The sequence below is a fragment of the Gobio gobio genome, assembly GCF_949357685.1.
Source record: "Gobio gobio genome assembly, chromosome: 13".
Classification (NCBI taxonomy): domain Eukaryota; kingdom Metazoa; phylum Chordata; class Actinopteri; order Cypriniformes; family Gobionidae; genus Gobio; species Gobio gobio.
In genome coordinates, this window is record NC_137106.1 from 20360302 (window position 1) to 20372894 (window position 12593).

Genomic DNA, 12593 nt, shown 5'->3' on the forward strand with positions numbered 1-12593 from the left:
AACTAAAAAAAACCCAAAAAGGAATTAAAGTGAAGAATTAGGTGTGAAACCATCAGGAACCCTTTAGTCTCCAGTGCGACCATTTTCCACAATGGCAACCTACCTAGAGTCTCCAGAAGTACAAGGTGACAGGATCTCAGAATACTTTGCTATGGTAAAGTATTCTGAAATATTACCCACACTTAATAAGAAATTTCAAGCTGAAGTGTTGTGAAATACATTAAATACATTGTGAAATGATATATCATGTATAAATGATTAAATACAAAATTAATAGTAGTTAAAGATTGATGTGGTTTGGAATTGGTCAAATGTGCTTGGGAAAAACATATGATATCATCAGAATATCAACTTGCATAATAATTATGCACACACTGCATATATAAACAATTTAAACGGTAGTGTATATTGACATTACCTCATTTTCTTGTAAATGTCCACGTTTTGGACAGGCTGAGTCTGGACAGCTGATGGCCGTTTCAAAGCCCTCTTTGATGAGAAGTTCCACATACTGCTTCAGGCACTTTGAAAAGGATAATGAGACATAACAATTAAGTTAATAAAATACAAAATATGGAAAAACACCTTATGTGTAAACAAATTCTGCTTTTAATTTTCTGTTTAATTTGCTCACTGTATCTGTGAGCGTGTGAGTACAGAAGCACTTAACCACTTGAAATGCACTGTTAACTTCCTCAAAATAATTACGCTGTATAACATCTCAATTTAACGAAGACGCAGTCACTTGTCCAAGACTAATTATCCTCTAGTGTTAGAAATTTGCAGTTTTAATAGACTGTGAAACAAATATTTGCTTCAGAATCATCTTTGCTTCAGAAGAAAAATCAGGTCATATTTTCTGTCTCTCCCACTCTCTCAAAATAAAATAAAAAATAAAATCAAAATTAATAAATAAATAAAAAAAAAAAATAAAATAAAATAAAAAAATTATAATAATAATAAAAAAAATAAAAAAAAAATAATAATAATAAAATAATAAATAAAATAAAATAAAATAAACACATAAATAAATAAATCAAATAATTAAAAAATAAAATAAAATAATATTTATCTGAACGCACCAAAAACAAATTGTGTATTTGAGCTTTAAGGAATGTTTGGCAAGTCAAAGTCTGAGGGAGTTTCCATAAACATGCTTCGCTTAAGACACAAAGAGAGTTTTGTCTCTAGTGAGCTCAGACACAACCAAGACAAGGCTTCTCAGAGTCAGATGAGGAGATTTTGTTCCCTTTACCCTACTCTAGAAGCTTCCTTACCCCAAATGTTGCCTACAACCTCAAGATATAAATAAAACTGCTCACAAATCAGTATAATAACAAAGAAAAGAGAAAGCCAGAACAGCAAACCTCAGAGGGTTGAAGACGTTTATTACTGGACTGTGAATCACATTGCTGAAATAAAAAAAAACTGTTCATTTGGCCTGTGGATATTCTGTCCATAGCTGTGAACTCTGTGCTTATATATAGACAGATTGCAAAATGTCTGAGGCTTATGTAAGAATCCCACTGATTTATTTTTAGATGTTCCATTGCTATTCCAGTGAAACCTAAAGACAGAAATCAAGGATGAAATAAACCAGAGAATCTTCATAATGTTATTTTAAGTCTTTGTTGAAATCTCTCATTGCCTTCTATTTTAAACTTAAATTAAAAATAAAACTATTTTATTGTATTAATTGTATTTATTTTCTCATTATATATTATTTATTTTATTTAATTTTGATATGTCATATAAAATAATAATAATAATAATAATAAAGTAAATATTTGATCAACTGTTTATGTTATTTATTTTTATTTATGTTGTTTATTATGCATTACATTTTACAATAAAATATATTTATAATGTTTTTTTGAAACCTAAAATCCATGTTTAGATACTACTCACCAGGGTGCAGAAGATGCATTGGCACTGGGTGATGGTGGTCATTTGCTCCAAGGGAAACTCTCCCAGGCACAACTTACAGGACACCAGCGGGTCCAGGGCCAAGTCCCAGGTGGGTCGGTACCTAGCTGTAGTCATGATGCCTGCTGCAGAGCTGAAACACAGAATAGCTGCTATTAGAGAAAGCCTACACACTTTAATGCACCTATAAAAACGGCACAAAGCTTTTAACCGCTGTCAATCTTAAGTGGAGACTGCTGCCGCAGCCACAATAAGTGCTTCTCAGTGCAAATATCCACAGAATCACAAACATCTAAATGCACATCAAATTAGCCACATTGTGTTTAGAGATGGTCTAACAGACAGAGCGGTGAAAGGGGCAAACACATTTACCCCCATTTATATTCTGTAGCCCAACTGAAGGCCTGACAGTAAAGAGAGAGACAATAAAAAATAGTACATTACTCTCCGCCTACATCTCCCTTTTTTTTTTTTTTACAGTTTTTCAGAGAGAGAGATATTTTTGGAAGTCTCGACTATCTATGAGACGCTTTCATTTTCTCACGCTGAAGTGGGCTGTTGTGCACAGAGGCTTGTGACTTAAGTGTTTACAGGAAGTGTCTGTGCGAACAATAACACTCTGCTTGGCTGCTAGGCAATGGGGGAAAGGGGAACGGGGCAGAAGCGCTTCTGCCGGTGGTAGAACAGGTGCTTAAGGCAGGTTATGTTCTGCACTTGTGGCAGGATGAGGGAAGAAACTTTGGTCTGCATGTTGGGTATCATATGCTGAGAATCACTCAGGATGCTTTTAGACATTTCAGTCAGTGATGTAGAGAGTTGTGTGATGTAGTGTTGAGGTTTAGTGCAAGGTGCCGGAAGGCTCTTAACACCATGCAGGTGCCGTTTATGTCACCTTTCTATGCCGACATCAAACGAAAGCGAAAAAATTTCACTCATCCTATCTTTGTCCCGTTAAATAAAGATTTTAAATGAAAACGTGCCACACCTGGTTAATGCCACATTGCTAGATGGTTGCCAGGGGTTTTGAGTGGTTGTTAGCCAGTTCAGTGTTTCCCCTACAATGTATTCACAGCGGCGCAGCGCCGCCGCTGGATTTTCAGCGCCACTGCAAAATCTTCACATGATCAGTAATATCACGACATTCACTTACACACTGTAAAGGAGAGAGAAAGAGATTGACGATGGCCAGAGAACTAAACAAAAATGTAGTCTACTTACACTTTCACAATATCACAGGGCTGTGATATTAATCTTTTTTTCGCTTCCAAGGATTAAAAAAAGAAGATATGAGGTAAAACTATTATAAACTATGCTCGCGCATCGTCTAGCACAACTTCCTTCCCTTCACAGCGCGCGCTGTCATTTCTCCTCAAACATGCATTTAACGTCAGATTCAGCACAATCCGTGATTGTTGGCAAATGCACTCTCCACTTTGGCTAAATTGCAGAACGTGTTTGATTAAATGAAAAGCACAATAATCCGCGCAATAGACGCTGTTTCCAAGTTCAAGGCAGGCGTGTGTGTGTGTGTGTGTGTGTGTGTGTACGCACGCTGCGAAACGGACCGAATTGCACATATGCTTCGTGTGCGCGACTAAACCATCAAATACACAACAAAATAGCCTATATGTCAAAATGACAGGCTTGGAGAGTATTCACTTAAACACAGTTTAGCTTAAATGTGCGTAAAAGGGAGAATGATTTTAGATCTGCGTCTTAAAGGGGCAGCATCTAATAAACTTGGTGACGATTGAGCCATAATGTGAATCAAAACAAAAATATATTTGATTAATAAAAACTTATGGTAAAAAAAAAAACATAATGTAATAATATTTCCCAATATTAGGCTACTGTTTTTTTCTGGTATTTTTGATTAAATAAATGCAGGCTTGATAAGCATGAGACTTTTTGCAAAAACATAAAATAGTATCCAAACACTATGGGGTTTTTTTTTTTTTTTTTTTTTACATATTGCCCCTTTCTTACATTTGAGCCCTTGCCCCTTAGGAACTTTCTGCACGTCCCTGCAGGTTATTGAAGTAAAATAGGCTATAAGATAGTCACCTTTTAAACTAATGAAAAGCTCAATTTGGATTTTAATGTTCAAAATGTCTATTTCTATCCACAAAACTTGCCAGAAGTCATGGTTTATTTTAATTTTTTATTTATTCCGGAGGTGCATGCCCCCGGACCCCCCCGACGAGCGGCTTGGTAACAACCTCCGGCACGTAACAGCACCGCTGCTGGAAAAAATTCTAGGGGAAACACTGCAGTTGGTTGCCTGAACATTATCGAGTGCAACAGTTCCTGAAGTAAAAATCCCATTTGTTTTCTCCATAGGGGAACTGATTTTTCAATTTCAACTATAAATTATAAACTTTTAAATCACCCATGATTCTGCAAAGAAGAGAATCATATCAAGACAATCTCACCAAAAGAACTTAACTTCTTAGCACACACCCACTCTAATGAAGTACTGTGAATAACTTAAGTCAGTTTCCTTATGCTCTCAAAATGCATAGTATATGTATATTAATATGCATATTTTTCAATAAATGTAAAATATATTGTTTATATACCATTGCTGTCAGGCAGAACCCTGGTATCTTGTATTTTTCACCAATGAAAAAAAATTAAAAAAAAGCTTGAGACCAAACCTTTATAACTCCATTGGATCATCAAACTGTCTCAGTCAAACCTCATAACTCACTCCACCTCTATCGTGAATGAAGTGCCATACAAATTTTGTACCGTCTCTGCTTGTTTGCAATGCAAGGGTAAACAAAGAACTGATTCTTTGAATAAATTCAGCATTTTCTCAAGAAACACTACATATATAAAAGCTAATGTTTGATGTATTTGAGGAGCGGAGGAGAGTGTCATTGTTACAGTGCAATTATATATTTAAGTACTGAGTAATATTCATTAACTACATGTTCTTACTAGGGTGAGGGTTAGTTACATGTAATTATGCACTGTTATTACTATGGTAAGTAGTACATATAACATAATAACAAGGACAATGTAAAATAAAGTGTTACGGAGTGTCTTAGTCTAGCATTTGTCATAGCCAGTATTGTCTTAAATAGCCTGTGCGTAGCACTTTGCCTTTAATAATAACAACAACACGACATTTTGGCCACATGACATGCATGTCCGAAATTCTCCTATGCTTTTCCCCCCTCATTAAATCCATTCAATTCATATGAATTATGATCTCTTTATGAGCCTTTTTCATCAAAGTGGCAGATGAGTAGCTGTCTATGTAGAGACAGAAAGCTCTCAGATTTCATCAAAAAGATCTTCATTTGTGTTCCGAAGATGAACAAAAGCCCAAGTTTGGAATGACATGAGGGTGAGCAATTAATGACAGAATTATCATTTTTGGGTGAACTAACCCAAGTACCCCTTTAAGTATGAGAAATTGCTGCTCTCATATTGAGAGGAGAGAGGTTTTTCATAGTGCTACAGGCGTTAAAGGGCTCTTAAGCTATCATTCATCATTTCCACAAAAAGTCTTGGCTGTTTCCGCTTGATAAGTCAAACGGGGTGAAATATTGATAGCTTGATGATGCATCAGTGCAGCCTCCAGGATATCAAGAACAGAGACGGCAAAGAAAGCTGATTTTGCTGGTTGAGCTCAGAGGTCTTACATCACTCTCCCTTCAACCTGTCACAACCTTACTTGCCCGTCCACATCCATCCATCTCTGATGCTCGTTCTCTCAGGCTAACACCTCATCTGAGCAACAAAGAGGAAAAAGACCACATTCACAATAAATTATATATACTTGTACGTGTGTTTGTGTGCTAAAAAGAGGTGTGCTTCTTCAAGTCCCAAAAGAATCTTTCATAGAAATTGTTTGGAATTAACGATTTTGGTTCTGATTCCGCTTAACGATTCCTTCCCCATTTACCCACCCTCTGCATCAAGAGTCAATGTCTCCGGTGACAGTCTTCTGTGAGAAAAGATTGTGCATGAGAAAGTTCACTAATTTGCATTACTCAGAAAGCAATTATCACTTTCCGACAGAGAAACAATAACAAGGAAAAACAAGTTATCCTCAACAATGCAGCCCTCAGAGAGAACATCACTATGCCCTCATTTCAGTTTCTTATCAGATCACTGAACAGAAGAGAACGATCATTTATCATGAGTTCAGGCTGCAATATGATTTACAACATTATGAGAAAAAAAAAAAAATCTCAAAAAGTCACGTGATGCAACTGGCATTAAAGGGATTGTTCACACGAAATTGAAAATGATGTTATCATTTACTTTATGTCAATGCAATGCATTTCTTTCTTTTGTGTTTTTTTTTGTCCATACAACAAGTCACTGGGGTCTGGAGTTGTTTCGGACTTTCACTGCACGATAAAAATAGTCTTAAAAAAACATCTTAAAATATCTTCTTTTGTGTTCCAGAGAAGAAAGAAAGCCATACAGGAACTTGTGTTGTGTGACTCTTGGATTTAATGGTCCATCTAGCTGTTACGTTATATAAATGTATGCATGTTTAAGATAAACCTGAATCTAGGGCTTCCCTGAAATTGTTGATCCCAACTACTTGGAAGATTTAGAAAATATGTATTTTATCCAGCCCTACCTCAGATTTTATCAAAATGCCACACCAAACATTGTGGTTACATAACCCAGCAAGCAATGTTGCGTTTAAAAGATGTCTAATAGCCGTCCAAACACAGCCCTAACGTCTAGGCTAAAAAAGGGCAAAATTTGGGCTGTCAGAGAATATTTAATAGATCTCTAACTATAGCCCAAGAGTCATCGACGGATAGAACATGTCAAAGAAATGAAACCAAGCACCTTGTAATCACTGTTGACTTTGCTTATTTGATGGAATATCATAGTTATTTTGGCAAAAACAACAAATTCAAGGTTATTTTGGCTAGAAGTGAGATACTTATAGTCAGACTAATATCTGGTCTATAGTTTGTTAATTGAGATGGTAAAATGGTGGATATTGCTTGCTGTGAAACACTTTCTAAAACACAATGAAACAAAATATATTTATTTATTATGCTATTACCATTTATGCTTTTAAAGTAGCAACAATAACTGTTATCATGGTATGGTATGGTATGGTATGGTATGGTATGGTATTTTGGCTGACAATATGGTTTCCAATGGAATTTTTTGATGCTCAAATGGTTACAAAAACATATATTACAAAGTGAGACTATACCTTCTCTTCTTCCATACAGTTATTATAGAGTCTTTATATTCAGATAGGAAATAAATGCCGAAGGTGGAACTTCTGGAAAGTCTTGTGCTGGTCTCCAAGTCTCCCCTTCATTATTTATTCTCAGAGAGAAATGGGTCAGTCTCACAATGAAAGCTGAGAAGTACCTGCCTGAATATTTCAAGATATGGATGCCCCAGTCTCCACAAACATGAACACAATGTTCCCTTACTCAACTTTATCTGACTTTTGGCTTCTACTCAATCATCCTTGAAAAGAGCAGAAGCATTTACCTGCCCCATGGGCTCAGTTCGACCTCATTTATCATAGCATAAAAGCATCTTATTTCACCACTAACCACTGTGTGGTAATACTGTAGGCATGGTTTCATAACACTTTCAGATAATAATTGCTTAAATGAGATCAGTCAGATGCCAAAAACCCACCAGACTGGCATGAGAACAGATAATTTAATGCTTTTCCCACATTATAATACATCGAAGAATGAATCAGCAGGTAATATATGTTTACTCTGAAAAACGATGCCCAAAAAAACAGGCCTACACATCAAAATAGGCAAATGTTTTTTTTTAATCCATTTTAAATGTGCATTTAATTAAAGTTATTATTTTAACTTTATTTTAAAGCATGAATTAAATCAGTTTTAAATATGTCTCTTACAATAGACACATTATTTGTCCATGTATGAAGTATTAATTTGATAACTTATTCCTATTTTTAAGTCTCACTTAAAAGTGAAGTCTCACTCCTAGGCATTATTGTTTTCATATGATTTCTTTTTTATGTTTGAATTATTTTAGTTTGAAATATCACTCCTCCATATGCCATTAACCTGCCAGTTTTCAGTCTGTTAAAGTCAAACCAAACTGCTAACATTGTTTCTCATTCTGTTACTTTTTAAAAAGCCAGCATTTTGTGAGCTTAACTATTAACTGCAACTAACTGTAGATGACCTGTATAATAAGTGATTTGCTCAGAACATCTAAATTCACCTGTTTTTCCAAGTTGTTTTTCCAAAAAGGTGTGTTAAGCACAAGTATAAAATGGTGGGAATATAATAAAAGGCACATGTTCAATAAATGACCTAATTTATTGATAACAGTCACAAAAACAATTTCTCCACTAAGTATTGTTGTTCATTATAGCCTAATGCAGTGTTCACATCATGTCGGAATTACTGTAATTACAAAATGACAACTCTAAAGATTTCACTCTGATCGGTTTGCTTCTTTGAAATATTTAGTTTCTATGGCAACTACAAAATATATAACCGCTACATTAATTCAATGCTATATGCTCTGGCAAAATAATGTAGAACAACAATCACGCCAGGTAACACGCTATAATAAAAAGACATGTCACATTTATAGTGTGATTAAATTGATGTGTGAATATCAAATCGCCTTGAACATGGCTCATCCAGTCAAACTGCTGGACTACCTGCTTTAATAATAGCTTTTTGACTACATATGTATTCATATTAAAATTCTGGTCAATATTGCAAAGTCAATAATATTTTTTTGCAATATCCTTCTGTAAAGCTGCTTTAAAACAATGTGCATCATGAAATAAAATTGAAATTGACTTAAAATGGACTATTTTCATGTTATAGCTGATAAATGGACGATTTTAGTATTCTATATAATTTTGTATAAATAAAAAATAAAACACTACAAACCCCAAATTTATATTTTCAATTGCATAACAACATTATAATGCACAGTTCTGAAGAGGTAAAACTGGTTTTGATGTATTAATACGGGAATGTCCCGAAATGGAGGAACCCCAGTGTGTTTTCGTCTGGCTGGGCTGGTCTCTGACTGCAGGCTGTGTGTGTGCACTTGCTGAGGTGGTATGTCAGCACTGAGTCTGTCTTTCTCTAAAGGTCATTCCTGGCTTCCTGTCAAAAGCTATAACCTCATTAAACTGCCATGTAACCAAGTGAAAGCCAAAGTGGCATATGACAAATGTCAATAGGTTTCATAAGCGAGACAATAAGATGATTTTGACTAAAATCCTTTAAAGGAGTTATGATTAAGCTTTTTTATGTTTTTAACTGATCAGTATTGGCTATCTGTGTGACCACACAGTCTGTTTACAGTGTCTTCTATTGTACCAGATGTGTAATGTGTGTGTATATACACACACATTATACATTGTGCAGATACTCAGTATTCAATGACTCGGATCGGAAGCGTGTTTAAACCGGACGCGTCAAAGCAAACGTTTCTTTACTCTTCCATTTGTCCTGTTGTCGGGAGGAGCTCAAGTGTGTGGAGTACATCAGAAATGTGTGGAGTATATCACAAATGCTCCTATTTGGTCAAAGTAAAATGCATGCACACACGTGTAACTGTTCTCTCACTGTTTGCTTGGCCTTGCCAAATGACCCACATTTATCACCCAAAGTGATTGAGCACTCTTTTATTTTTGGCTCAGTCTTTATAAACGTCAGGAATCCCAATGGTGAAAAACTCTCAGTGAGCAGACAGGGACAATTATCTTCAGATCTTCGCAGTAAGATCAAAACAGAAATCTACAACAGGCTGCGTCACGGTTCAGTACAGCAGTTCTACAAAATAGCTTTTTATTTATTTTTATTAAGCAGTGGTTTACTGAAAAAAAAAATCCTTAAATGAATTCAATCACAACTAAAAGTTTATTGAAGATATTGCTGTAAACTATATAGGGAGCCCTTACTTACACATTAATATTAAAGGTTAACAACAGAGCCCAAACTATTAGCCTAAATTCAGTTGCTATTTATTTTTAGGTATAATAATCAACACTCAAATAACATGTAAACTTCACATAAGGCAGTTTTTGCAATAACTTCTAAATCCAATTATAAAATAGTTTTTTCTCCAATTCGTTGTTGAAATATAATCATTTATACACAGTGTCTGCCATTTTCATGACAGGTTTATTTAAACATGCATGAAATAATCAAGACGTACATCATTAACAGGTTAAGTAGAATATAATGAATAGGCTAATATAGCGCATATATTTAGTTGATTTCTCTCAGTCACGCCACATTAAAGAGCGTCAAAATGGCATTTATCGCTTGAATTCACGTGTGCACCGAACCGAAAGCCCTGTACTGAAACGGTTCGGTACGAATATGTGTAGTTACACCCCTAGCAGATACATAACTATTTTTTCATTGAGGTTTATTTTTGAAGTTCAGTGACTAAGACAAGGCTACAATGACAATGTTGCATGAAAATATGGGCCAGTGTCAGCCTTTAGCCCTGGCATGCGACATTCATGGCACCATTGGTCTTTTCTCCAAAAAAGTTTCCTTGAATGTCATGGGCTAGATTAATAGTCAGCACTTCTAAAAGACTATTCTAAATAAGAAAGCTGTGTTTTTGAGAACTCCAGATTATCAAGGCTGTATGACTAAATCTTACTAATCAACTACAGAGATGGTATCCTTTTTGGAACAAGCACAGTTTGCTTTGCCCTTAACCAAACACAGCCAAAAACAGGTAGTAGTTGAAGCTGGTCATTAGCTGGGCCAATGTGGTTTAGGTGGTTGATCAATCCAATGAGGCTTATGATGACCTATAGGAATGAGTCAAGATGGTCAAGTCATTCAACAACTGTCAAGCCAATTAGTAAGGTCAAACATCCTGTAACAAACACATTAGATCAAGGTTAAGTGAACCCAAACCACATTTTATCATAAGCTTCCCTATGAGATTATTTGACTATTAGGCAACCCACTGACGACAATTAAAAAAAAAAAACTTTTGCTCATCCCTAACTGGTAGACCTTGACTAAGCTTGTTGGGACCTAGTGGAGCTAATAAACTAAAACACGATTGAGCTGGTTGAACTGAGTTGAGTTGAGCAAACATAGTTTGAATTGGTTGACGAGTAATGACCACCTTATACTGGTATGAACTGGTTTCTTCAGCAGTATAAGCTTTTATAAAAAATGTCACGTACTGACTTGTTAAGAAAACAGCAGAATCATGAAGAAGTGATACAACAGCAGAATGAGTTCTCAAACAGCCTGAAGGAAGATCATCTTGGAGAACAAAGTCCCTCTGTTCAAAGGTTACAGGAGTAGAGTAAAGGTCAATCCTCCAGAATAAGGAGAAGATTTCTCTAATGATCTGATGTCACTCTGCATTAGGGCTGCTCGATTATGGAAAAAATCATAATCACGATTATTTTGGTCAATATTGAAATCACGATTATGTAACACGATTATTTCACATGACTTTGGGAATGTGTTGCATTTATTAAAAAGACACCTTTCAACAATTCAATTGAAATTGTAACATTTGTTGTACTTTTTGAATTATTAAAATAAATAATATAACACATTCAAATCAAAGTATAAAAGTATTCAAGTAAAAATGATAACCACAAATAAATAAGATCAACAATATGGTTCGGCTAGATATGCTTTTCAGGTTTTTCAGGTACGTCTAACATTAGTTTTCAGGTACAGAAATGTATCAAATGTAAAATAACATTGCATATTTGAGTGCATAAATTAAAGATTAATCCTATTAAACTTACAAAAGCTATTAAATCAAGAGCAGTGAGTGATGTCCTTTGTTGTTTGACATTAAACAGACAGCAGTAAAGGCTACTGCCCCTTTAAGACCTAATGCATGGATATGAGTCGTCTTTCTCGACTGTATAAAGTTTACTTAAGGCATATACAGACTATGTCTGCTAGAAAATTCATCAAGATGGACATGTTGACATACTTTTTGTGTGAGTTTGTCCGTTCAAGAGCAAGACTTGAAAGAGAACTCAATATTTGCATGCTGTGAGACGTGTGCGCGCTTTCGGATGAGTGCACAGAGACACATTTTCTCACAGCGCGCGCGACTTCTCATTCGCATCTTCTGGCACTACACCCGGGTGATGACGGCGAAAATGACTGGTCATATTCGAAAATATGGCAGCACTCGCATGCATTGAACAAAGTTTACAAAGAGAATTATTTGAAAAATATGAAGGAAAAAAAAGGATGTTTACACGGCACCCCTGCTCTCCTCAGTTTTTGTTTCTTTATTAGATTGTCAGGTCACTCTGTGTTTAATTTTCAAGTGGTTAAACAAATTTGTGGTGTTCCTTGCGTTGCAGCCACTACCATGTAGCAAATCTTGCACGTAGCATGTTTCTGCTTGTCGTCTGATTCCTCGAAGCCAAACTGTTCCCAGACAACGGAGTTGGTTTTGCCTTTTTTGCTCACCAAACACTGCTGTAACTGCCCTCCTTCTGCCATCTTTACTCGCGCCGAGTTTTTAAATTCCAGCGGATGATATGCACAAGAGTCACGAGACTCACGACCTGAGAGAGTTTGTGGCTTCGGGAGGGGCGGATGTGCACGTGCACATTTCATTCAGAACGCAAGACAAAGTGTTCTTGCAAAACTGAACATGGCATAATAATAATTTTTTCTCTATTTTACTAT

At 35.7% G+C, this 12593-nt stretch overlaps 1 protein-coding gene across 4 annotated transcripts in view; it reads right to left on the minus strand.

Moving 5' to 3' along the window:
- rnf144aa (ring finger protein 144aa) overlaps positions 1–12593 on the minus strand; it is a 46542-nt gene that overhangs the window by 23925 nt on the left and 10024 nt on the right. For all 4 annotated transcript variants that reach the window (XR_013817761.1, XR_013817762.1, XM_079833177.1 and 1 more), the window contains exons 2-3: positions 1909–2059; positions 419–523 (exon numbers count right to left, since the gene is read on the minus strand). Coding sequence is in view for 2 of the 4 variants with exons in the window: in XM_079833177.1 (XP_079689303.1) it covers positions 419–523; positions 1909–2043 (240 nt within the window). In the remaining 2 variants the exon portion in view is untranslated. The remainder of the gene's footprint in view (positions 1–418; positions 524–1908; positions 2060–12593) is intronic.